Below are 26,467 nucleotides of genomic sequence, written 5' to 3' on the forward strand. Positions count from 1 at the left end.
TCCCCACACTTTACAGGCTATACTTCTTTTACCTGAATTAAACATTTCTAAGCTTCCAAACTTTCCATTATTTTCTTTATCCACCTTAAGCAAAGATGGGAATTAAAACTATCCCATCAATAATACAAAGAGAGAGAAAATACATGTACATAGCTGGGCTTTTAAAGCTCAGCATTTTACTTAAATGTAAACCAATCATGAGAATACACAAAATTTGAAAGCTGATGCAAGTTTCAGTGTATATTATTATTGACTATAATACAGAGTAAGTATTACCCAACCTTTTTTTCTTTTGGTTGCACAGTTCCATAATTCAGTCCCATTGCTGTGATATGAACGACTGCATGAGGAGTGAATCTGAGCACCAGTGAATGGCGGCTAAACGCCAACTCTGCTACCGATTGTTTATGGACATAACAGGTGTAGTGAAGAAGACAGTGTGGTGTGCAAGAAGTCTGCTAAGACCTGGAATGACACAGCAAAAATTAAACAGTGTCCATTGAACAGTGGCCAAACATCATAAATAAGTCCATAAATAATTTTTTTCTTTCATTTTCTTTCATGAATTTCAAACACACACGAGAAGTGATGCAGCTCAGTCAGCAACAGTGAGGATTGTGCTGCAATTTGGGCGGCCATCTTGTTGGCTTGACTGGGAACAGCTTCATCGTTTTCAAGGAGGATCATACATGTTGTGCTTTTGTCAAGAAAGGCCCATCAACTCTTGTACAGCTCAACGAAGAGCTAAGCTGAGTTATCCTCTACACCTGAAGCAAAGAACTGATCTAACACCCTTCAATCATGCTTGAGTTTCTACAGTCAAGGAGGAATGTGTTGAGGCAGGCGGTTGTCATTATTTGAGGAGAAAGTGAACATCACTGCTGGGTGGTCTAGAAGATGAGGCAAAGAGCTTCTCCCAAACCCGTTTCGGCCCATTAGAGAGAGGATGACTGCATCTGATCTAACAGTAGGGGAGTATTTCACAGAACAGGGTCTCTCAGTCAGCTGGATAAGTTCAGCCCAAAACTGGAATGACCTACAGCTGAGAACTGCTATTTTGTGAATTACCTTCCAGATGGTGAAAGAAAAAAAAAAAAAGGACAAAAAAGTGGTCGTAGGTCGTAGCTTTTAGGGCGAAGGGTCCAGCCAAGGTCCGGAAGAATTGAGCTTGAGGAGATGCGACGGCCACGGCTCACTGAGACTCACCCAGAACCATGGATGATATGGCTGATCCTTGAGCCGAGCCCTTGCGACCGATCATGGAGGGGTGAAAGTCAGGATGGCGGCGGGCGTGCTTGATCAGGTGGTCACTGCGCATGAAGCGTTTGTCGCAGAGGGGGCACTGGAAGCGCTTCTCGCCCGTGTGGGTGCGGAGGTGGCGGGCAAGCTCATCAGAACGGGCAAATTTCTTCTCACAGCCAGACCAGGTGCAGGGAAACGGCCGCTCACCTGCAACACATAGAAAACACGATGAGGTTTAAAACACTTGGATCACACTCGGGATGAACAGATATGTTTTTTTCTAGGTAAGCAATCATTAACCAATTACATATCTTTTTGTTTTTGATCTACAGTAGCATTTTATGGAACTTCTACATAGCATATTTTTTACAATAATCTTAAACATATTTATATTCATAAGATTCCTGTAGTTTGCTCTTCTGGTAAAAAAAATTAAAATAGTAGTGCACTATAGGACCCTGTGGAGAGACCTAAGCTTTTGTCCTCAATGGCATTTTTACCCCTTTACGTTACCTTAAGCAGTTTTAAAACCAGTACTTTTAGAATTTAACTTAAAGAGTAAGCTTGAAAAAGCTTGAATTGATGCTTCAACTTCTACAGATTTATAAACCCTAATATCTACACTTCTAGCTACAGTGTAATGAAGGTGAATACTTTTCACACCTTTGCAACTAGGTCACTGTATTTACACTGGATTAAGTTATAATAAAGTTCAAAAGGAATTCTACATGGATTTTGTTTTAGAAAACATGTGCTTTTGACTTAAGCATCCCCCTACTTATATTACTTTTACTTTCATATTTTAAAGTAAAAAGCTTGAGTTGATACTTCAACTTCTACAGAATTTTAACAGTATTTTATTTTTTCTACAGTATTTTAAAGCCTAGTATCTATACTTTACCTACAGAGTAATATGGTTGAATACTTTTGTCACTTTGGAGAGAACATGTGCATTTTCCCCTTACATTATTTATACTTTTATACTTTAAGCAGTTTTGAATTCAGTACTTTTACACCTTTACTTAAAGAGTTGATACTTTAACTTCTACAGAAGGTTTTTAAACACTAGTATCTATACTAGTGATAAGTATAATTTCACACCTTTGCAACTAGACCACTGTACATAAAATTAAAATTATAATATATGTAATAAGTTTATGAAGAAGTGTTAAATTAGATTTAGTGAAGAGCATGTGCTGGGGCTCCAGTCTGAGCAGCACCACCCCTCGGTCTGCTGTGTGTCTCATATGCAAATTTAGCCGCCAGTCACAATTTCGGTTCTCGCTCCCGCCCGCTCTCCCTCACTCACTCCTACTTCTCCCCTTTGTTCATAAATGTCTTTGTTCGGGAACCTCGCTCAGTCTCCGCTGTCTCAGTCTCAGAACCTCCGCTTCTTTTATTCCTATTAGCGATTTTATGACTAAAGTCGAGCTTTAACTTTATAAAATACGGTTTTATTTCGGCGGGAATGTGACAGTGAGAGTGTGAGAGAGGTGTGAAGAGCCCTTGACAACAAGAGTCAACAAACAAAGTGAAGTTTTAGGTAACCTCATGCTGAAAAAAGGCCGATTTTCCTGTCAGAGCTCCTAACGGACACACGGGATAATATATCGAATTAATGGGTTTGTTAAGTTGATTAAAATTAGTTATTTATTATTAAATAATGAATAATTTCCTCCGTTTTAAAGAACAGTTTAAGGTAGTGGCACTACAGTCACCCATAGCTAGCAGCTAACTAGGGTTACTAAGCTAAGCTAACCTAGTTAACCTAGCTAGTGAAGCTAATAAACAAGGACTATTATATACCCTGATAGCTTGCAAAGAACATTGAATAGACGTTCATTTTATTTATTTCTCATTATACATAAATATATATATAAAAAAAAACATAAGATTGATTAATCAAGGTTGAATTAACTACTTTTGCTAGCCATCTGGGTAACAAGGTTAGTTAAGTAAGTTAGTTGACACAGCTAGTTTTACCAACCCCGATGGCAAGAGACATTGAATAAACGTTAGGTTAAGTTACATAATTTTGGTTAAATTAGCTAACCTAGATAAGCTAATCAAATAAAATAATTACATTTGCTAGGTAACGTTAATATTTGTTTAATTAGCTAACTGACGTTACATGTTTTAAGTATAAGGGAAAAACAACCTTAAAACAAAAACACTTTTTAACTTTGTTTAACGTAGTGGCTCATTGGCATTCTGACATTGAATCAACATTCATTTAAATGTAGTTTTAATACACTACACTTACATTAAAGGTGAAATGAGTTATTATTATTAATATTATTATTATTATTGAAATGTCTGTACAGACTATAATAAAATACAAACAAGATATAGCTACATTTTTAATGTAAAGTAAAGTTTCATAAAATGCTGAATTAACGTTGTTTCAGTGCATTAGATGCATTAGAGATGGAAAGAAAATGTAGCTTGAACACTACGTTACTTTTGCTATCTGGGTAATTTATTACTTGACCTACTATCAATGTAATGACAGACACATACAGAAAGGTAGGTAGCTAGTAATAAAACCGACCGTGTGTTTTGTCTTATCGTGACTAAATCCTCCAAAAACTAAAAAAGCTGGAATAGTTAGTTACTTAATTAGGTTGATTAGATAACTTTAAGCTAATCGGACACCTGGCTGGTTAGTTAACCTAGCTAACCTAACAGTGTGGGTAACAGGACGCCGACAGCGCTGTAACGTTATATCCAGCTTGCAGAGCGCATTTCCAGCCTTTTGCCTTTTGTTGTGGGACCCAGAGCTAAATCGCTAGCGGCCGTTAGCCAGCCTTTTTTTACCTGTGTGTGTCCTGATGTGCGCCTTCAGGTGAGAGGACTTGCCGTACACCCTGTCGCAGCCGTCGAAGGTGCACGGGTGGCGCTTGGTGGGGGACCTGGGCGCCCCTCCTCCCCACATGTGCTGCTGCTGCGGGACAGGGGTGGCTGAGGGGGTCATGGTTGGGGTTGCGGTGGGGGTGGCCGAGTCGGACAGCGTGGTGTAGCCGCTCTCCCCGCATGACGAGTTGCTGCTCTCGGAGTACGCCGACACGGGCCGCAGCTTGCCGTGTAGATCCGTCAGGACCTGGGCCACCGTGGCGATGCTGGACCCCTCCAGCCTGAGCGTTTCGCGGACCTCCCTGTCCTCGCTCGACCCCTCCAGTTCCCCGTGTGGAAGGCCCTGAGGAGGGGCCTGCGTGGCCGCCGCCGGCCGGTGGAGGACCGGCCCACTGGATATCGACACCAGACATTCAGCGGCGAGATAGTCCGAGTACGCGAACATCGACATGTTTTTTGAGCGTTTGAAATAATGCGCGTGTATTATTTGTATTTATATAGTTATTAACTATATTCTAAAAACCCTCAAACGCAACGAGATCACGTTGTTCTCCCTCGTTTCAGCCTCTGCCTCGTTTCCTCCTCACCCTTCTCGGTTACTTTTAAGCGCTTAAACCGCTCAAATAACAAAACGGTACGACAACACGATCCTGGTGAGCAAATAGTAGTGTATCAGTCTATCAATGTTCAAAAATAAACGTAAAAAAATAAACCAGCGACGTTTATTGTGCTCCGTGCCCCCAACGTGGTGTCTATCCTACATTGCCCCTCGCTTCATTGTGTCTTTCTGCGCGAAAGCCGGTGAAATCCACGCCCACCCCCTGTAGTCTGGGTCGTTTTTAGTTTACACCCGTATTCAAACAAATCCCGCCTTTACTGCGCCTCGATTGGTCAGCTGCATCCTCTAACTCGCGATGTTCTTTGCCAGAAGTTTGCTATCGAGCGTTGTTAGTGGGAATTAGCCAATCAGAGCGCAGGAAAGGCGGGGCTTGGCGGAAAAGGAGTGGGTAACAAAAACACCCAACGCCACGCAGCGAATGACGTCGAGCGCGGCGTGGGCGTGTAGGCTAGCGAAACGACAGCATTATTGCGAAAGTACATTTAGTGCATTTTAGTATCTGATTTTTAAAAATCAAAATATATACGTCTCTATACGATGATAATATAAGAACATAGATTGAATTATCAGTTTATATGTTAAAATATAGCTAAAGAACAGCCATTAGTGCTATTCTGTGAATCCTGCTATTGTCCCGTTCAAAGCTTCAAACTTTACAGTCCCTGAATTACAGTAGAAGCAAGCAGCGTCTCCTGAAAAGCACATGGGCCTACATACAAGTCGTATTATTACTGTGCTTTGTTGCGCCTGGGACCCAGAGTGAACGCCCATATGGTGGGGGGTGGGGTGCTGGAGGTAGGGGGTGGGGTTGGCTGGGGTTGGCTGGTGTCCCATGCTTACACTCCCACTCTGATAGCTTAAAGTTTAGGGTGGGATAGGACAGGACGTCCGGCTGTGGCCTCATATCTCTCTCATTCTGGTTGTTTAGGCCGAGGAAGTCCTCAAAGACGTTGTGAGCCATGTTTTGATTACAAACTCATTTGTGGTCTACATGAGTGAGCTGTGCTTTTCCAGAGCTCAGAAATTGAGGGGATTGAAGAGGAGGAAACCAAATGTTCCTCTGTCCTTAAATTAGGTCATTCAGGGTATTGGACCCTGAACCCCTCCTCCACATGTGTTTGGTTTGTTTTGTAAAGGAAATCAACACAGTTATAGTCACTGTAAGCAATGACATGTTTACAACAAATTATAAGCTCCTAAATGTGCATGTGTTGTTTGTTTAGTTTGTTTTACTTAGGTTTTTTTTCATATATATAGAAATGATAGCATCTACTTGTGTCCACTTTAGATCAGGGCCTGATTGTACTGTCTAAATGCAGACAGTGTTCATATTCAACTAATACAGGTTGGATTAAGGTATTAGTGGCCACGTGTACAGGTGGATTCTTTTTAAACAAGCCAAGGATAATGTTAAGGTTAATTACATCCATCCACCCATCTTCTTATCTGATTCTTTCTGGTCTGGGCAGAGGTTGAACTGGATATTAGTAGAACTTGTGGGATGCAGGGCTACAGGAATACCTTCTGTATAGAGCACTAGTCCTGTGCAATGCGCACCAATCACCACCGTTTACTCACACTCACTTCCACCTATGAGGCAATTCAGCATAGCAAATTATCTACCAAAGTATATATATATATGTTTTGAGAGGGAGGGGTACACTGGAGTATCGAACCTACCACTGTGGCTAATTATACCCACTGCTACTAATTAAACCCAGGCTAATTATATGACAAAAGTTGCTTTTAGTTGAGACTTCTCATGGTCAGAAACCTAACACTGAAAAAAAAGTGGTTCAATGGTTCAGCCTTAGAAATAACTTCACATTGCAACAAGGAATTGAACTGGGTTTATTTAATTCAAACACGTTTTGTACTTTTTTGTACTATTTGAGCTGAATAAAGTTTGTTTGATTGTTACCACATGAAGTTATTTTTAGGTTTTATCTTTCTTAGCTTTCTTTACAGTAAGACATACATTATGAAAAAATGGCCTTCACACTTGGCCTTTTGGGGCCTTAAGAATCATAATAACCTACCCAGTCCCCTAATAAGGATCCACCAAGGCCCTTAAACCTAAAAAAAAAAACAGTCCCATAATACCTGTATCTGAGTAAGTGAAGTGGTTGCCAAGACGATACCTAAAAAAGGCATTGAATATAAGAAATTGCTATAATAAGAAACTGCTATAACCATAAAATAGAGAAAATCGTACTGTACAAAAATTATCTTAATTATCTTAATATTAATTAAAATCTGAAAAAAAATATAATTAAAGCGATTTGTCTGAATAGTAATTTGGTCAAAAAAAAATACTGACATTGAAATAAAAATATGAATAAATGAACAATCTCTTATGATTTGACTTTTTTTTAGCCAGTTTTACCATTTTCAAAAAACAGTTCCTGGGGGGAGGTCAGTATTTCCATTTTGATCCGTTTTGATTAATCACTACCTTTCATAAGCACACTGACACAAATTGCCTGATGCTTTATATAATTTTTTTTGTACTGTTTGTACTGGTCAGCATACAATATTCCACAAGCATGGTGAATATAATTGGCTTTTCTGTATCTGTTTCTCTATATACAAGTTGGTTCTTTGAAGGAACAGTAAAAACAATTTTAGAACAGAATCAGTTTTAACCATAAATTAAACAAACCTTACTGTACCCATAAATGGTCCTAAAATGTGGTCATTAGATGATCTTTTTTTTTTTTACAGGAATAGACTTTGAATCAACAGAACCACTCATTATGTTGACTGAAATAAAACAGTAAAAAAATAACACAATCTAACAAAAAGTGTATAAACAGCTCAGCAGATGGCGCCAGATGTATAAACATTGCATTGTAGCAGCATACTCTATTTGCAGTGCTGTGGTCTGAGTGCCCAGCAAGAAAGGCATTTGAAGCTAGCTTCACATAACCAGGCTTAAGTTACTCAAAAAGTGTTTTTTGCCTTAGTGGATCTTATTTTTTCAAAATCACTTTGACTATGCTAAGATTGCCTGACCAAATGCCCATTTTTTGGCATATATAGATTGTATCTAAATTGATTTGTGATAGTTTGGGCAGCCACCAATGTCCTCCTAGACTGACTGTGACAACTTACAGACAGTAGTGGGTAAGTGTTAAACATAAGGACACATATTGAAATTAAGCTACAACCAGATTTCCTTAAGTAATATGACTGTAAATCTATGGCATGAATGTGCAGGCAGTAGAGAATAGAAATTCTTACATTAAATAATTTAAATCTGAAGACACAGTTACACAAACCCTGGCATCTCAGTGCCAACACTAATACTGATGCGTTGCTGATGAGCTGATGATGATTAGCACCAAACCTAATGTTTCCAGGACAGAACCATTCCTCTTTTTTCAGGGAGTAATGTCTAGGACAAAAAGCAATAAATAATTGCTAAACCATTGCACACATTTTTTATACTAAAGAGAAGAGCTGACAGCATTAGATCCTCTTACATTTACCTAGGGGAATGCAACACTAATGCAGTTCCTGATTGCACAGGTCTGGAGCGTTACTTTGATCTAAAAGGTTTGGGGGAGGGGCTTGTTACAATTAGCAGGAAAGACACTACATAAAGGTCAGCGCAGGCACAGAGAGTTACTTTGTGTTGGGATGGGTAAATGCCATGGGGAAATTATGGTGCGCTGTAGCCTTCGTGGCACTTTTTTGGAACGCTGTGAGCAATGCAGCTGTCACTTGGCCTCAATCAGCAGAAAAGCAACCTCAAAACCCTCAGCTTTCTGGGCCATTCTCCCAGCTTTCGAGACCGCTTCCGCCTCAGGCCTATGGGCCGCTTCCACTTCAGGCCTCTGATCCATTTGCTCCTCTGTACTCTGGGCCGCTTCAGGCCTCTGATCCATTTCCTCCTCTGTCCTCTGGGCCGCTTCCACCTCAGGCCTCTGGGCCCCTTCCACCACAGGTTTCCGGTCCATTTCCTCCTCAGGCATCTGGGCCACTTCCTCCTCAGGCATCTGGGCCACTTCCACCTCAGGCATCTGGGCCACTTCCACCTCAGGCATCTGGGCCACTTCCACCTCAGGCATCTGGGCCACTTCCACCTCAGGCATCTGGGCCACTTCCACCTCAGGCATCTGGGCCACTTCCACCTCAGGCATCTGGGCCACTTCCACCTCAGGCATCTGGGCCACTTCCACCTCAGGCATCTGGTCCGTTTCAACCCCAGCCTTCTGGGCCTTTTCCTCCCCAGGCATCTGGTCCGTTTCAACCCCAGCCTTCTGGGCCTTTTCCTCCCCAGGCATCTGGTCCGTTTCAACCCCAGCCTTCTGGTCCGTTTCAACCCCAGCCTTCTGGTCCGTTTCCTCCCCAGCCTTCTGGTCCGTTTCCTCCCCAGCCTTCTGGTCCGTTTCCTCCCCAGCCTTCTGGTCCGTTTCCTCCCCAGCCTTCTGGTCCGTTTCCTCCCCAGCCTTCTGGTCCGTTTCCTCCCCAGCCTTCTGGGCCGTTTCCTCCCCAGCCTTCTGGGCCGTTTCCTCCCCAGCCTTCTGGGCCGTTTCCTCCCCAGCCTTCTGGGCCGTTTCCTCCCCAGCCTTCTGGGCCGTTTCCTCCCCAGCCTCCTGGGCCGTTTCCTCCCCAGCCTCCTGGGCCGTTTCCTCCCCAGCCTCCTGGGCCGTTTCCTCCCCAGCCTCCAAGGTATGATCCTCTGCTACAGGTGGCTACATCAAATAAATGCGAAATGAGTGATTCTGACAAAGTTACTTGTGGAGAACCTGGCATAGATGCATTTCACTGTGATGCTATAAACTGCTGTTTTGATGGACAGCAGTGCTACTATGGAAAAACGGGTAAAGAGAAATCCAATTAATTCCTTAATGGAGCTGAGATTGTCAAGCATAAACTATGATTCTTTGTTTCCAGTAACTGTTCAGTGCACAATAGATGGCCAGTTTGTGCTGGTGGTTTCCAGAGACACAACACTTCCCAGGATCAGCTTGGATTCCATCAGCCTGTTGGGAGGAAGTGATGGGCCCTGTGCAGTTGTGGACTATAATGCTGACTTTGCTATATACCAGTTTCCTGTAACGGCCTGTGGCACAACAGCAATGGTTGGTGCTAAATTCCTTTAAGATAAAAGGAGCTTTTGTTTAGGTATCTTAAATGTCATGTGCTCACCTTCCAGGTGTTTGCTGACTATGTGGTCTATGAGAACAAAATGGTGTCTTCCTATGAAGTTGGAGTGGGACCCCTTGGTGCCATCACAAGAGACAGCCACTATGAGTAAGTCAGCTTCAGAAACTCAAACCTTATTTTGTCATGTGAGCATGTACTGATTTCTTCATTCCTCGGCAAGGCTTTACTTCCAGTGTAGATATTCTTCTACAAGCGTTGAATCCCTGGCTGTTGCGCTTTCTTCCAATGATCCTCCTCTACCTGTAGTGGCTTCTGGTCAACTTAGGGTAGAGCTGAGACTTGGCAATGGACATTGTGTCACAAAGGGCTGTGTGGAAGGTAAGCTACTTCTCTACTGAGTTGTGATCTTAAGTCTTGTCTCTGGCTTGTATAACCGATTTTTCTGGTTCTCCACAGAGCAAGTAGCCTATACCTCCTACTACACTGAGGCTGAATACCCTGTGACGAAGGTCCTGAAGGAGCCTGTGTATGTTGAGGTGCGCATGTTGGAGAGAACTGATCCCAATCTGGTCCTGGTCTTGGGGCGTTGCTGGGCGACTTCTTCACCTGACCCCTTTGGTGGTCTTCAGTGGGATCTCCTGGTGAATGGGTAAGTTGGCAGTGCACCTACCAGTAGTGCAGTCTGGTGCTTCAGTACAGGCTAACACTGATGTGCTCCGAAGATGCCCGTACAAGGAGGACCGCTACCTGACCACTCTGGTTCCAGTTGATGGGTCATCTGGACTTCCATACCCTAGCCATTACAAGAGATTTGTCCTCAAGATGTTCACCTTTGTGGATCCTTCTTCCATGGCTCCTTTGAAATCGAGGGTAATATAACCTGGTGTGATTTAAAATTTGTTTAAAAGAATGTGGCCAGTTCTTCATGGCTTGATTTGTTCCCCCAGGTGTTCATCCACTGCAGTACAGCTGTTTGCTCTCCAACTGCAGGTGCCACCTGTGAACCAAAGTGCAATAGAAGGAGTAAGTAGATTTTCTTGAGTTTGGCTTTTCTGTGTCCGTGATCAAATTCCCAGGTTCTGTAGTCTTGTTACAAAGGTTATTGGTCTGAGAACGCCTTTTGTGTCCTTTTGAGCAGGATTAACTTTATTCTAGATAAATGTAAGGACTTGTACTAATCTGGTTGTTTTATTCCACCAGGGAGGGATATCGGTGCAGCTATGTGGAACTCTCATCCTGCCTCCGTTGTGTCTAGTGGAGAAGTGATCTATACACAAACTACTTCTTCTGTTTGAGTGGGACCTGATATTTTATTAAATAAAGGATATTTTCTGTCAAATGATGCCTTGGCCACTTTTTGCACCCCTAAAAAAATATTCATATTGCCGTGTGTGTGTATATAACTAAGGTGCTGACCACTACCTTGAAGCACATGGAATTGTTATTTTCTAAGATGTGTCCAGATGTTGGTCAAAAGAAAACATCCTACTTGTTTGCAGTACTAAAGAAGGCACTGAATCCTTCGGTTAGTTTGATCATTTCAGTGGGTTAAAACATAAGGAATGCTGTCAGATTGTGTTACTCCATTGATACCAGACCTCACCTGCAGTGCTTATTCAAGACCAATTCATTTTTCAAATGACATCTAAGGCTATGTTCACATTTACCAGCCTCATTGCACAAATACATTTTTTTGGTTCAGATCAGATTTGGCCATCTTGGTTTCCATTCACAAATGTAAGTGTCTCTGTATAATTTGAACAAATCTGTTCCTGAAACTTCACATGTGTGCACACTGCATGTATAAACATTGTCCCCAACAACAAAACATCTTTGAAATGACTCTTAGCATTACAAAGGGAAATAAATGCATTAGCAGCTCATGTGGAGCATCTTTTGCTCAAGTGGAAAGCAAACCGATGTGTGGGTAAGAGAAGCACATGGTGCGTGTGTAAAAGCAAAAAGACTCCTGAGTTAATCTCATGTCCATGGATTGTAAACAGTACTGACCATGAACATTACGGACCATGTATAAAAGTGACTCAAATCAGAATGGTATGGTCAGTCATGAAAAAATCTGATCTGAGCCACATTAAGCAAAATATCAGATTTGAGTCACTTCAGCCTGGTAATGTGAACGTAGCCTAAACCATCCTGGTTATTAGGGCAGGCACTTCACCCACCGGTTGAGAGCTGTGTAGGGAGATGTTCTGAATCTAGAAACATCTTGTTTAGACAGTGGAGGGCACTCTTGAGCAACTCTTACATTATGCAGTCTAGCTTTGGCATTTGGTGATGTTTCTCCAGTAACATTATCTCCAGTACTTTGGTCCATGAGTCCTGCAAGAAAAACCTTTGGCTATGTTTATTCTGCAGGCAATTCAGGTCTGCTGAGATGACTAACAGCATAGGATATGTGTGGATTGCTGTGGTAAGCCATGCTGAAAATGTGACTATAATGTGCTAAACTCTGCAATAATGTTGCATGGTCATTGTTTGTTGAGTTCAGAGTGGATTTGGACAGATGGTTTCTTTGAGTGGGCCAACTCTCAGATGCTAAATCTATGTTATGGGCATAAAGGAGGTAGCAATAAATTAGAGGTAGACAATTCCAGTGACCAGATTGCTGCCCTGTTTGCAGCTTTTTATTGCTCAAGGACACCTGATGCATCTCACCTGTTAATTGCCAGTAGGTTGATTACAGCAGGAAAATCAGGAAACTCTGCTGAACTCTGCCCCTTGAAAGCAGCACCAATGCAGTTCTTGGCAGTACAGGGCTGGACCATTATTGGAATCTGATGGAGGATGAGGAGGGCCCTTTCACAATTAGCAGGCAAGGCTCACTATAAAAAGGTCAGCAGAAACATGAACCATTATGTTTTTTGCTGGAAGCACAGAGAAAAATGTGGGGTTCTATTGTATTTGTGGTTCTTTGGTTGAATTCTGTGAGCAATGCAGCTGTAGCTCGTTGGAGTCCTCGAGCTCTATCAGAGGAACAACCTCAAACCCCACAGTTTTCTGGGCTGCCATCTGGGTCTCTGGTTCCCCAGCTTTCTGGGCCACTCTTTTCCCAGCCTTCCGGGCCACTCTTTTCCCAGCCTTCCGGGCCACTCTTTTCCCAGCCTTCCGGGCCACTCTTTTCCCAGCCTTCCGGGCCACTCTTTTCCCAGCCTTCCGGGCCACTCTTTTCCCAGCCTTCCGGGCCACTCTTTTCCCAGCCTTCCGGGCCACTCTTTTCCCAGCCTTCCGGGCCACTCTTTTCCCAGCCTTCCGGGCCACTCTTTTCCCAGCCTTCCGGGCCACTTTTTCCCCAGCCTTCCGGGCCACTTTTTCCCCAGCCTTCCGGGCTGTTACCACCAGGGTCTGATCCTCAGGTACAGGTAACTACTGCTGATAAATGTAATCTGGATGATTCTGACAAGATTCCCTGTGGTGAACCAGGCTTGGATGCTTCCCACTGTGGTGCTATAAACTGCTGCTTTGATGGGCAGCAGTGCTACTATGGTAAAACAGGTAAGTTGTGTGTGTGTGCGCAGTTTTTTTTTTTTTTTTAAAGATTATAAAGCCCTGCAAACTACAATTTTCTCTATTGTGTGTTTCCAGTGACTGTCCAGTGCACAGTCGATGGGCAGTTTGTTTTGGTGGTGGCCCGGAATACAACACTTCCTAGGATCAGCTTGGATTCCATCAGCCTGTTGGGAGGAAGTGATGGGCCCTGTGCTGTTGTGGACTATAATGCTGACTTTGCTATATACCAGTTTCCTGTAACTGCTTGTGGAACAAACGCAATGGTTGGTGCTAAACTTGTTTCCAGGTAGTTGCTGCTTGTTTGTAGAGGTCTACAATGTTTGTCTGTCTTATCAGGTGTTTAGTGACTATGTGGTCTATGAGAACAAAATGGTGTCTTCCTATGAAGTTGGTGTGGGACCCCTTGGTTCCATCACAAGAGACAGCCACTACGAGTGAGTTAGATTCATGGATTCTGAAGATTTGTTTTGCAAGTTGTGAGCTTTTATTAATCTCTTAAATCCTTTTGCCAGGCTTTACTTCCAGTGTAGATATTCTGCTACAAGTGTCGAGTCCCTGGCTGTTGCACTTTCTTCCAATGATCCTCCTCTACCTTTAATGGCTTCTGGCCCGCTCAGGGTAGAGCTGAGGCTTGGCAATGGTCAGTGTGTGACAAAGGGCTGTGTGGAAGGTGAGCTACTTCAGTATTGCACTTATGATTGTGACTTTATCTGTGGCCTTTTTTTTGGTAACAAATTCCCCTGGTTCTCCACAGAGCAAGTAGCGTATACTTCCTACTATGCTGAAAATGACTACCCTGTGACCAAGGTCCTGAGGGAGCCTGTATACGTTGAGGTGCGCATGTTGGGGCGAACTGATCCCAATCTGGTCCTGGTCTTGGGACACTGTTGGGCAACCTCTACACCTGACCGGGACAGTGTACCTCAGTGGGATCTTCTGGTGAATGGGTAAGTTGGCTGCATGTCTATCACTAAGGTCCCTTGCTTTAGTACTTGCGAGCATTGACCTGATTCCTTTTGAAAGGTGCCCGAACAAGGATGATCGCTACCTGACCACCCTGGTTCCAGTTGATGGGTCATCTGGACTTCAGTACCCCAGCCATTACAAGCGCTTTGTCCTCAAGATGTTCACATTTGTGGATCGTTCTATGAACCCCTTGAAAGAGACGGTAATTTTATGATATTTTTTGGGGGGGTTCTCTATTTCAGGAAGGATCAAGTTTTCAAGGTTTTTTTTTTTTTTCTCCCTTAGATCTACATCCACTGCAGCACAGCTGTGTGCTCTCCAACTGCAGGTGCCGCTTGTGAACAAAAGTGCGATAGAAGGAGTAAGTAGATTACTTGATTCCTGTACATTATTTGTTCTTTAATGCCAGAAACACCTTGCTCTTATTTACTTGCTAAATAATTATTGCTCAGTGCTCCCATTTGCCCTTGGATGTGTCAGATCTTAAATATGTTTCAGTGTCTGGCTGAGAATCACACAGCCCTAGAGCATAAGCATGTATTAGAATTTTGTGGTTCTTACTAGGCTGTTTCTCTCTACACAGGGAGAGATGTTGGATCGGTTGCCTGGAAATCGGAGCCTGAATCAGTTGTGTCTAGTGGAGAAGTGATTTACACACAAACTGCCCAGCTCCAGCAGGATTGATTGTGACTCTGTTCTCAATAAAGGGGTCTTGCTTTTGAATTGTGTGTCTTTCTCTTAACCCATTGCAGTCAGAATGGTAATGTGGGTCATGGATTACTTTTATTAAAATGCGGGAGACTCCCGCAGCTTCAGGGAGACTTGGTTTGGCTGGTAACACAAAGTGGCAAAATCACTAGTTAGTGTTGCAAGGTTTGAGTCACTTTATGATGTAAGGATCAAATTTAACCTAGAGCTACATTTTCCAAAAAATGTTAACCATGCCAAAACCTCAGATCTTTTCCCAGAGCAGTTGGGCCACCTTGATTTGTGGGTTAGGTGCTGATACTTGGACAGAAATGTGGCATTAACCTCAGATTTATTTAGGGTGGATTTTAAATTGGTTGAATGCCACACCTTGTATTTGAAACTGGTGTTTTATAAGTGAACAGCATACATAAAGCAATCTATATAGTGTTTTTCCACCGGAAGAACTCTTGATTCTTGAACTAGTTCTGTTTAGGCTCATCAGAACCATGGTGCTTTTTAGCAAACCAGCCCAAGTTCCCACAGTGTTGGTGAAACTGCCAAAATGTCATAAGCCATCAACAGAGGGTGGTAAACATGGTTTGTGCTGAAGAACCTAGTAATCTATGAAATCTGTGAAAAATGTGTGTTGGTTGCTCACATTTTCTACAATATTTAAGATTTTGAAGGTCCTGTAGTGTGGGCCAGGCATAAAGAGGAAACCTGTAGTCAAAAACATGGAACACTTCAATGCAGTTTTTTACCCCACATAAAAACATCTGGGGCCTCATGTACTAAGACTTGCGTGGACTTCCCACTAAAATGTGTACGCTCAGACCTGAAAAGTTCTGTATGCACAAACAAAATCCAAATTTATCAAACCGTGCGTAGGCAGAAATCCACGTACTTTCTCTTAGTATATAGCAATCAACTTGAAATCAAGCTCAAGTGCACGAAAACATCACACCTGCCATGTCTCCTCACTCAATTACTCAGAGTATAATGTTATAATAATAATTATTATTAATAAAGTCAAAGTCAAAGTGTTTTTTATTGTCATTTCAGCTATATACAGAGTACACAGTGAAACGAAACAACGTTCCTCCAGGTACCATGGTGCACATAAACACAGTGTAGACAGAACAAAAAGTGTAACAGTACAAAAAGTGCAGACAGACAATACAACACAATACAGACAAAGAAAAATAAATATCAAAACAGTGTGCAAAAAAGACCAGTGAGGTAGTAGGGTTTTTAGTGCTTTCAATTTCTGGGGTAAGTGGGGTAGAGTGACAGTACAGAAAAGAAATCTGTTCAGTCTCTGCAGTTGAGGAGTCTGATGGCTTGGGGGTAGAAGCTGTTGCAGAATCTGGTCGTGCTGGACCGGATGCTGCTGTACCTTCTTCCCGAAGGCAGGAGGGAGAACAGTTTGTGTGAAGGATGGGTGTGGTCATTCACAATATTAGGATTATTGTCATTATTATTATTACAAATAATATTCTCTCTTATCTAGTTGTGTGTGTGTTTGTGATGTCTAGATCATGCAGAGTGGCTTTTGGTATCAATGACTTTATCTTATGGTGTGTTCTTATCTTATGTTGAAAGAATTAATGTTAAAGGTCTAAAAAGCCAATGTATTTTGACAGTACAAAAATTCTTTGTTTCAAGACCTGTTGATGTTCATAAAGGGGCAAAGAAAGGAATTTCAGGACTAAAATGTATTGCGAACCCTGCCTCTTGATATAGCAAACCAGTCACAACAATAAATGCACACCTTCAAGGAACGGCTTGGCAAAAATCATTCCAAGTGTACAAATGGTTAAGAGACATAAGCTTTGGCATTTGGTGATGTTTCCTATCTCCAGTACTTTGGTCCACGAGTCCTGCAAGAAAAACCTTTGGCTATGTTTATTCTGCAGGCAATTCAGATCTGTTGAGATGACTGACAGCATATGATATGAGTGGATTGCTGTTGTAAGCCATGCTGAATATGTGACTTTAAAGGGCTAAACCCTGCAATAGTGTTGCATGGTCATTGTTTGTTGCGTTCAGAGTGCATTTGGACAGATGGTTTCTTTGAGTGGGCCAACTCTCAGATGCTAAATCTTAGTTATGGGCATAAAGGGGGTAGCAATAAATTAGAGGTAGACAATTCCAGTAAGCGGATTTCTGCACTGTTTGCTGATTTTTATTGCTCAAGGACACCTGATGCATCTCACCTGTTAATTGCCCAGTAGGTTGATTACAGCAGGAAAATCAGGAAACTCTGCTGAACTCCGCCCCTTGAAAGCAGCACCAATGCAGTTCCTGGCGGTACAGGGCTGGAACATTATTGGAATCTGATGGAGGATGAGGAGGGCCCTTTCACAATTAGCAGGCAAGGCTCACTATAAAAAGGTCAGCAGAAACATGGACCATTATGTTTTTTGCTGGAAGCACAGAGAAAAATGTGGGGTTCTATTGTATTTGTGGTTCTTTGGTTGAATTCTGTGAGCAATGCAGCTGTAGCTCGTTGGAGTCCTCGAGCTCTATCAGAGGAACAACCTCAAACCCCACAGTTTTCTGGGCTGCCATCTGGGTCTCTGGTTCCCCAGCTTTCTGGGCCACTTCTTTTTCAGCCATCTTGGCAACTTCCCTCTCAACCTTCTGGGCCTCTGGCTCCCCAGCCTTCCGGGCCACTTTTTTCCCAGCCTTCCGGGCCACTTTTTTCCCAGCCTTCCGGGCCACTTTTTTCCCAGCCTTCCGGGCCACTTTTTTCCCAGCCTTCCGGGCCACTTTTTTCCCAGCCTTCCGGGCCACTTTTTTCCCAGCCTTCCGGGCTGTTACCACCAGGGTCTGATCCTCAGGTACAGGTAACTACTGCTGATAAATGTAATCTGGATGATTCTGACAAGATTCCCTGTGGTGAACCAGGCTTGGATGCTTCCCACTGTGGTGCTATAAACTGCTGCTTTGATGGGCAGCAGTGCTACTATGGTAAAACAGGTAAGTTGTGTGTGTGTGTGTGTGCGCAGTTTTTTTTTTTTTTTAAAGATTATAAAGCCCTGCAAACTACAATTTTCTCTATTGTGTGTTTCCAGTGACTGTCCAGTGCACAGTCGATGGGCAGTTTGTTTTGGTGGTGGCCCGGAATACAACACTTCCTAGGATCAGCTTGGATTCCATCAGCCTGTTGGGAGGAAGTGATGGGCCCTGTGCTGTTGTGGACTATAATGCTGACTTTGCTATATACCAGTTTCCTGTAACTGCTTGTGGAACAAACGCAATGGTTGGTGCTAAACTTGTTTCCAGGTAGTTGCTGCTTGTTTGTAGAGGTCTACAATGTTTGTCTGTCTTATCAGGTGTTTAGTGACTATGTGGTCTATGAGAACAAAATGGTGTCTTCCTATGAAGTTGGTGTGGGACCCCTTGGTTCCATCACAAGAGACAGCCACTACGAGTGAGTTAGATTCATGGATTCTGAAGATTTGTTTTGCAAGTTGTGAGCTTTTATTAATCTCTTAAATCCTTTTGCCAGGCTTTACTTCCAGTGTAGATATTCTGCTACAAGTGTCGAGTCCCTGGCTGTTGCACTTTCTTCCAATGATCCTCCTCTACCTTTAATGGCTTCTGGCCCGCTCAGGGTAGAGCTGAGGCTTGGCAATGGTCAGTGTGTGACAAAGGGCTGTGTGGAAGGTGAGCTACTTCAGTATTGCACTTATGATTGTGACTTTATCTGTGGCCTTTTTTTTGGTAACAAATTCCCCTGGTTCTCCACAGAGCAAGTAGCGTATACTTCCTACTATGCTGAAAATGACTACCCTGTGACCAAGGTCCTGAGGGAGCCTGTATACGTTGAGGTGCGCATGTTGGGGCGAACTGATCCCAATCTGGTCCTGGTCTTGGGACACTGTTGGGCAACCTCTACACCTGACCGGGACAGTGTACCTCAGTGGGATCTTCTGGTGAATGGGTAAGTTGGCTGCATGTCTATCACTAAGGTCCCTTGCTTTAGTACTTGCGAGCATTGACCTGATTCCTTTTGAAAGGTGCCCGAACAAGGATGATCGCTACCTGACCACCCTGGTTCCAGTTGATGGGTCATCTGGACTTCAGTACCCCAGCCATTACAAGCGCTTTGTCCTCAAGATGTTCACATTTGTGGATCGTTCTATGAACCCCTTGAAAGAGACGGTAATTTTATGATATTTTTTGGGGGGGTTCTCTATTTCAGGAAGGATCAAGTTTTCAAGGTTTGATTTTTTTTTTCTCCCTTAGATCTACATCCACTGCAGCACAGCTGTGTGCTCTCCAACTGCAGGTGCCGCTTGTGAACAAAAGTGCGATAGAAGGAGTAAGTAGATTACTTGATTCCTGTACATTATTTGTTCTTTAATGCCAGAAACACCTTGCTCTTATTTACTTGCTAAATAATTATTGCTCAGTTCTCCCATTTGCCCTTGGATGTGTCGGATCTTAAATATGTTTCAGTGTCTGGCTGAGAATCACACAGCCCTAGAGCATAAGCATGTATTAGAATTTTGTGGTTCTTACTAGGCTGTTTCTCTCTACACAGGGAGAGATGTTGGATCGGTTGCCTGGAAATCGGAGCCTGAATCAGTTGTGTCTAGTGGAGAAGTGATTTACACACAAACTGCCCAGCTCCAGCAGGATTGATTGTGACTCTGTTCTCAATAAAGGGGTCTTGCTTTTGAATTGTGTGTCTTTCTCTTAACCCATTGCAGTCAGAATGGTAATGTGGGTCATGGATTACTTTTATTAAAATGCGGGAGACTCCCGCAGCTTCAGGGAGACTTGGTTTGGCTGGTAACACAAAGTGGCAAAATCACTAGTTAGTGTTGCAAGGTTTGAGTCACTTTATGATGTAAGGATCAAATTTAACCTAGAGCTACATTTTCCAAAAAATGTTAACCATGCCAAAACCTCAGATCTTTTCCCAGAGCAGTTGGGCCACCTTGATTTGTGGGTTAGGTGCTGATACTTGGACAGAAATGTGGCATTAACCTCAGATTTATTTAGGGTGGATTTTAAATTGGTTGAATGCCACACCTTGTATTTGAAACTGGTGTTTTATAAGTGAACAGCATACATAAAGCAATCTATATAGTGTTTTTCCACCGGAAGAACTCTTGATTCTTGAACTAGTTCTGTTTAGGCTCATCAGAACCATGGTGCTTTTTAGCAAACCAGCCCAAGTTCCCACAGTGTTGGTGAAACTGCCAAAATGTCATAAGCCATCAACAGAGGGTGGTAAACATGGTTTGTGCTGAAGAACCTAGTAATCTATGAAATCTGTGAAAAATGTGTGTTGGTTGCTCACATTTTCTACAATATTTAAGATTTTGAAGGTCCTGTAGTGTGGGCCAGGCATAAAGAGGAAACCTGTAGTCAAAAACATGGAACACTTCAATGCAGTTTTTTACCCCACATAAAAACATCTGGGGCCTCATGTACTAAGACTTGCGTGGACTTCCCACTAAAATGTGTACGCTCAGACCTGAAAAGTTCTGTATGCACAAACAAAATCCAAATTTATCAAACCGTGCGTAGGCAGAAATCCACGTACTTTCTCTTAGTATATAGCAATCAACTTGAAATCAAGCTCAAGTGCACGAAAACATCACACCTGCCATGTCTCCTCACTCAATTACTCAGAGTATAATGTTATAATAATAATTATTATTAATAAAGTCAAAGTCAAAGTGTTTTTTATTGTCATTTCAGCTATATACAGAGTACACAGTGAAACGAAACAACGTTCCTCCAGGTACCATGGTGCACATAAACACAGTGTAGACAGAACAAAAAGTGTAACAGTACAAAAAGTGCAGACAGACAATACAACACAATACAGACAAAGAAAAATAAATATCAAAACAGTGTGCAAAAAAGACCAGTGAGGTAGTAGGGTTTTTAGTGCTTTCAATTTCTGGGGTAAGTGGGGTAGAGTGACAGTACAGAAAAGAAATCTGTTCAGTCTCTGCAGTTGAGGAGTCTGATGGCTTGGGGGTAGAAGCTGTTGCAGAATCTGGTCGTGCTGGACCGGATGCTGCTGTACCTTCTTCCCGAAGGCAGGAGGGAGAACAGTTTGTGTGAAGGATGGGTGTGGTCATTCACAATATTAGGATTATTGTCATTATTATTATTACAAATAATATTCTCTCTTATCTAGTTGTGTGTGTGTTTGTGATGTCTAGATCATGCAGAGTGGCTTTTGGTATCAATGACTTTATCTTATGGTGTGTTCTTATCTTATGTTGAAAGAATTAATGTTAAAGGTCTAAAAAGCCAATGTATTTTGACAGTACAAAAATTCTTTGTTTCAAGACCTGTTGATGTTCATAAAGGGGCAAAGAAAGGAATTTCAGGACTAAAATGTATTGCGAACCCTGCCTCTTGATATAGCAAACCAGTCACAACAATAAATGCACACCTTCAAGGAACGGCTTGGCAAAAATCCTTCCAAGTGTACAAATGGTTAAGAGACATAAGCTTTGGCATTTGGTGATGTTTCCTATCTCCAGTACTTTGGTCCACGAGTCCTGCAAGAAAAACCTTTGGCTATGTTTATTCTGCAGGCAATTCAGATCTGTTGAGATGACTGACAGCATATGATATGAGTGGATTGCTGTTGTAAGCCATGCTGAATATGTGACTTTAAAGGGCTAAACCCTGCAATAGTGTTGCATGGTCATTGTTTGTTGCGTTCAGAGTGCATTTGGACAGATGGTTTCTTTGAGTGGGCCAACTCTCAGATGCTAAATCTTAGTTATGGGCATAAAGGGGGTAGCAATAAATTAGAGGTAGACAATTCCAGTAAGCGGATTTCTGCACTGTTTGCTGATTTTTATTGCTCAAGGACACCTGATGCATCTCACCTGTTAATTGCCCAGTAGGTTGATTACAGCAGGAAAATCAGGAAACTCTGCTGAACTCCGCCCCTTGAAAGCAGCACCAATGCAGTTCCTGGCGGTACAGGGCTGGAACATTATTGGAATCTGATGGAGGATGAGGAGGGCCCTTTCACAATTAGCAGGCAAGGCTCACTATAAAAAGGTCAGCAGAAACATGGACCATTATGTTTTTTGCTGGAAGCACAGAGAAAAATGTGGGGTTCTATTGTATTTGTGGTTCTTTGGTTGAATTCTGTGAGCAATGCAGCTGTAGCTCGTTGGAGTCCTCGAGCTCTATCAGAGGAACAACCTCAAACCCCACAGTTTTCTGGGCTGCCATCTGGGTCTCTGGTTCCCCAGCTTTCTGGGCCACTTCTTTTTCAGCCATCTTGGCAACTTCCCTCTCAACCTTCTGGGCCTCTGGCTCCCCAGCCTTCCGGGCCACTTTTTTCCCAGCCTTCCGGGCCACTTTTTTCCCAGCCTTCCGGGCCACTTTTTTCCCAGCCTTCCGGGCCACTTTTTTCCCAGCCTTCCGGGCCACTTTTTTCCCAGCCTTCCGGGCCACTTTTTTCCCAGCCTTCCGGGCCACTTTTTTCCCAGCCTTCCGGGCCACTTTTTTCCCAGCCTTCCGGGCCACTTTTTTCCCAGCCTTCCGGGCTGTTACCACCAGGGTCTGATCCTCAGGTACAGGTAACTACTGCTGATAAATGTAATCTGGATGATTCTGACAAGATTCCCTGTGGTGAACCAGGCTTGGATGCTTCCCACTGTGGTGCTATAAACTGCTGCTTTGATGGGCAGCAGTGCTACTATGGTAAAACAGGTAAGTTGTGTGTGTGTGTGTGTGTGTGCGCAGTTTTTTTTTTTTTTTTAAAGATTATAAAGCCCTGCAAACTACAATTTTCTCTATTGTGTGTTTCCAGTGACTGTCCAGTGCACAGTCGATGGGCAGTTTGTTTTGGTGGTGGCCCGGAATACAACACTTCCTAGGATCAGCTTGGATTCCATCAGCCTGTTGGGAGGAAGTGATGGGCCCTGTGCTGTTGTGGACTATAATGCTGACTTTGCTATATACCAGTTTCCTGTAACTGCTTGTGGAACAAACGCAATGGTTGGTGCTAAACTTGTTTCCAGGTAGTTGCTGCTTGTTTGTAGAGGTCTACAATGTTTGTCTGTCTTATCAGGTGTTTAGTGACTATGTGGTCTATGAGAACAAAATGGTGTCTTCCTATGAAGTTGGTGTGGGACCCCTTGGTTCCATCACAAGAGACAGCCACTACGAGTGAGTTAGATTCATGGATTCTGAAGATTTGTTTTGCAAGTTGTGAGCTTTTATTAATCTCTTAAATCCTTTTGCCAGGCTTTACTTCCAGTGTAGATATTCTGCTACAAGTGTCGAGTCCCTGGCTGTTGCACTTTCTTCCAATGATCCTCCTCTACCTTTAATGGCTTCTGGCCCGCTCAGGGTAGAGCTGAGGCTTGGCAATGGTCAGTGTGTGACAAAGGGCTGTGTGGAAGGTGAGCTACTTCAGTATTGCACTTATGATTGTGACTTTATCTGTGGCCTTTTTTTTGGTAACAAATTCCCCTGGTTCTCCACAGAGCAAGTAGCGTATACTTCCTACTATGCTGAAAATGACTACCCTGTGACCAAGGTCCTGAGGGAGCCTGTATACGTTGAGGTGCGCATGTTGGGGCGAACTGATCCCAATCTGGTCCTGGTCTTGGGACACTGTTGGGCAACCTCTACACCTGACCGGGACAGTGTACCTCAGTGGGATCTTCTGGTGAATGGGTAAGTTGGCTGCATGTCTATCACTAAGGTCCCTTGCTTTAGTACTTGCGAGCATTGACCTGATTCCTTTTGAAAGGTGCCCGAACAAGGATGATCGCTACCTGACCACCCTGGTTCCAGTTGATGGGTCATCTGGACTTCAGTACCCCAGCCATTACAAGCGCTTTGTCCTCAAGATGTTCACATTTGTGGATCGTTCTATGAACCCCTTGAAAGAGACGGTAATTTTATGATATTTTGGGGGGGGGGGGTTCTCTATTTCAGGAAGGATCAAGTTTTCAAGGTTTGATTTTTTTTTTCTCCCTTAGATCTACATCCACTGCAGCACAGCTGTGTGCTCTCCAACTGCAGGTGCCGCTTGTGAACAAAAGTGCGATAGAAGGAGTAAGTAGATTACTTGATTCCTGTACATTATTTGTTCTTTAATGCCAGAAACACCTTGCTCTTATTTACTTGCTAAATAATTATTGCTCAGTGCTCCCATTTGCCCTTGGATGTGTCGGATCTTAAATATGTTTCAGTGTCTGGCTGAGAATCACACAGCCCTAGAGCATAAGCATGTATTAGAATTTTGTGGTTCTTACTAGGCTGTTTCTCTCTACACAGGGAGAGATGTTGGATCGGTTGCCTGGAAATCGGAGCCTGAATCAGTTGTGTCTAGTGGAGAAGTGATTTACACACAAACTGCCCAGCTCCAGCAGGATTGATTGTGACTCTGTTCTCAATAAAGGGGTCTTGCTTTTGAATTGTGTGTCTTTCTCTTAACCCATTGCAGTCAGAATGGTAATGTGGGTCATGGATTACTTTTATTAAAATGCGGGAGACTCCCGCAGCTTCAGGGAGACTTGGTTTGGCTGGTAACACAAAGTGGCAAAATCACTAGTTAGTGTTGCAAGGTTTGAGTCACTTTATGATGTAAGGATCAAATTTAACCTAGAGCTACATTTTCCAAAAAATGTTAACCATGCCAAAACCTCAGATCTTTTCCCAGAGCAGTTGGGCCACCTTGATTTGTGGGTTAGGTGCTGATACTTGGACAGAAATGTGGCATTAACCTCAGATTTATTTAGGGTGGATTTTAAATTGGTTGAATGCCACACCTTGTATTTGAAACTGGTGTTTTATAAGTGAACAGCATATATAAAGCAATCTATATAGTGTTTTTCCACCGGAAGAACTCTTGATTCTTGAACTAGTTCTGTTTAGGCTCATCAGAACCATGGTGCTTTTTAGCAAACCAGCCCAAGTTCCCACAGTGTTGGTGAAACTGCCAAAATGTCATAAGCCATCAACAGAGGGTGGTAAACATGGTTTGTGCTGAAGAACCTAGTAATCTATGAAATCTGTGAAAAATGTGTGTTGGTTGCTCACATTTTCTACAATATTTAAGATTTTGAAGGTCCTGTAGTGTGGGCCAGGCATAAAGAGGAAACCTGTAGTCAAAAACATGGAACACTTCAATGCAGTTTTTTACCCCACATAAAAACATCTGGGGCCTCATGTACTAAGACTTGCGTGGACTTCCCATTAAAATGTGTACGCTCAGACCTGAAAAGTTCTGTATGCACAAACAAAATCCAAATTTATCAAACCGTGCGTAGGCAGAAATCCACGTACTTTCTCTTAGTATATAGCAATCAACTTGAAATCAAGCTCAAGTGCACGAAAACATCACACCTGCCATGTCTCCTCACTCAATTACTCAGAGTATAATGTTATAATAATAATTATTATTAATAAAGTCAAAGTCAAAGTGTTTTTTATTGTCATTTCAGCTATATACAGAGTACACAGTGAAACGAAACAACGTTCCTCCAGGTACCATGGTGCACATAAACACAGTGTAGACAGAACAAAAAGTGTAACAGTACAAAAAGTGCAGACAGACAATACAACACAATACAGACAAAGAAAAATAAATATCAAAACAGTGTGCAAAAAAGACCAGTGAGGTAGTAGGGTTTTTAGTGCTTTCAATTTCTGGGGTAAGTGGGGTAGAGTGACAGTACAGAAAAGAAATCTGTTCAGTCTCTGCAGTTGAGGAGTCTGATGGCTTGGGGGTAGAAGCTGTTGCAGAATCTGGTCGTGCTGGACCGGATGCTGCTGTACCTTCTTCCCGAAGGCAGGAGGGAGAACAGTTTGTGTGAAGGATGGGTGTGGTCATTCACAATATTAGGATTATTGTCATTATTATTATTACAAATAATATTCTCTCTTATCTAGTTGTGTGTGTGTTTGTGATGTCTAGATCATGCAGAGTGGCTTTTGGTATCAATGACTTTATCTTATGGTGTGTTCTTATCTTATGTTGAAAGAATTAATGTTAAAGGTCTAAAAAGCCAATGTATTTTGACAGTACAAAAATTCTTTGTTTCAAGACCTGTTGATGTTCATAAAGGGGCAAAGAAAGGAATTTCAGGACTAAAATGTATTGCGAACCCTGCCTCTTGATATAGCAAACCAGTCACAACAATAAATGCACACCTTCAAGGAACGGCTTGGCAAAAATCATTCCAAGTGTACAAATGGTTAAGAGACATAAGCTTTGGCATTTGGTGATGTTTCCTATCTCCAGTACTTTGGTCCACGAGTCCTGCAAGAAAAACCTTTGGCTATGTTTATTCTGCAGGCAATTCAGATCTGTTGAGATGACTGACAGCATATGATATGAGTGGATTGCTGTTGTAAGCCATGCTGAATATGTGACTTTAAAGGGCTAAACCCTGCAATAGTGTTGCATGGTCATTGTTTGTTGCGTTCAGAGTGCAT

At 42.8% G+C, this 26,467-nt stretch overlaps 5 protein-coding genes across 18 annotated transcripts; 4 read left to right on the top strand and 1 right to left on the bottom strand.

Moving 5' to 3' along the window:
• Nucleotides 1–140: 140 nt before the first annotated feature.
• zgc:153115 (uncharacterized protein LOC768186 homolog) lies at nucleotides 141–5,188 on the bottom strand. Its single transcript, XM_049481871.1, has 2 exons — nucleotides 4,060–5,188; nucleotides 141–1,449 (listed from the first exon to the last, which is right to left on the bottom strand). The coding sequence occupies exons 1-2, from the start codon at nucleotides 4,544–4,546 to the stop codon at nucleotides 1,193–1,195; spliced, it is 744 nt and encodes a 247-aa protein (XP_049337828.1). The 5' UTR covers nucleotides 4,547–5,188; the 3' UTR covers nucleotides 141–1,192.
• A 3,141-nt stretch (nucleotides 5,189–8,329) lies between these two features.
• LOC125803741 (zona pellucida sperm-binding protein 4-like) lies at nucleotides 8,330–11,168 on the top strand. 14 transcript variants are annotated; one of them, XM_049481867.1, is made up of 9 exons: nucleotides 8,330–8,951; nucleotides 9,240–9,543; nucleotides 9,617–9,804; nucleotides 9,879–9,976; nucleotides 10,050–10,207; nucleotides 10,286–10,478; nucleotides 10,552–10,699; nucleotides 10,777–10,852; nucleotides 11,030–11,168. In XM_049481867.1, the coding sequence occupies exons 1-9, from the start codon at nucleotides 8,370–8,372 to the stop codon at nucleotides 11,122–11,124; spliced, it is 1,842 nt and encodes a 613-aa protein (XP_049337824.1). In that variant the 5' UTR covers nucleotides 8,330–8,369; the 3' UTR covers nucleotides 11,125–11,168. The 14 variants fall into 14 exon arrangements, with proteins under 14 accessions (XP_049337824.1, XP_049337820.1, XP_049337822.1 ...); XM_049481863.1 differs by having other exon boundaries at nucleotides 8,331–8,999; nucleotides 9,216–9,543; XM_049481865.1 differs by having other exon boundaries at nucleotides 8,331–8,999.
• A 1,523-nt stretch (nucleotides 11,169–12,691) lies between these two features.
• Nucleotides 12,692–15,046, top strand: LOC103024348 (zona pellucida sperm-binding protein 4). Its single transcript, XM_049481873.1, has 7 exons — nucleotides 12,692–13,342; nucleotides 13,433–13,620; nucleotides 13,694–13,791; nucleotides 13,870–14,304; nucleotides 14,381–14,525; nucleotides 14,609–14,684; nucleotides 14,907–15,046. The coding sequence occupies exons 1-7, from the start codon at nucleotides 12,733–12,735 to the stop codon at nucleotides 15,005–15,007; spliced, it is 1,653 nt and encodes a 550-aa protein (XP_049337830.1). The 5' UTR covers nucleotides 12,692–12,732; the 3' UTR covers nucleotides 15,008–15,046.
• Nucleotides 15,047–17,416: 2,370 nt separating this feature from the next.
• On the top strand, nucleotides 17,417–19,705 carry LOC125803745 (zona pellucida sperm-binding protein 4-like). The gene is made up of 4 exons (XM_049481870.1): nucleotides 17,417–17,995; nucleotides 18,091–18,278; nucleotides 18,352–19,343; nucleotides 19,566–19,705. Exons 1-3 carry the CDS (start codon nucleotides 17,458–17,460, stop codon nucleotides 18,451–18,453), a joined length of 828 nt encoding a protein of 275 aa, XP_049337827.1. The 5' UTR covers nucleotides 17,417–17,457; the 3' UTR covers nucleotides 18,454–19,343; nucleotides 19,566–19,705.
• A 2,370-nt stretch (nucleotides 19,706–22,075) lies between these two features.
• Nucleotides 22,076–23,956, top strand: LOC125803747 (zona pellucida sperm-binding protein 4-like). The gene is made up of 5 exons (XM_049481874.1): nucleotides 22,076–22,726; nucleotides 22,827–23,014; nucleotides 23,088–23,185; nucleotides 23,264–23,698; nucleotides 23,775–23,956. Exons 1-5 carry the CDS (start codon nucleotides 22,117–22,119, stop codon nucleotides 23,929–23,931), a joined length of 1,488 nt encoding a protein of 495 aa, XP_049337831.1. The 5' UTR covers nucleotides 22,076–22,116; the 3' UTR covers nucleotides 23,932–23,956.
• Nucleotides 23,957–26,467: the final 2,511 nt, after the last annotated feature.

The sequence above is a fragment of the Astyanax mexicanus genome, chromosome 8, assembly GCF_023375975.1.
Source record: "Astyanax mexicanus isolate ESR-SI-001 chromosome 8, AstMex3_surface, whole genome shotgun sequence".
Classification (NCBI taxonomy): domain Eukaryota; kingdom Metazoa; phylum Chordata; class Actinopteri; order Characiformes; family Acestrorhamphidae; genus Astyanax; species Astyanax mexicanus.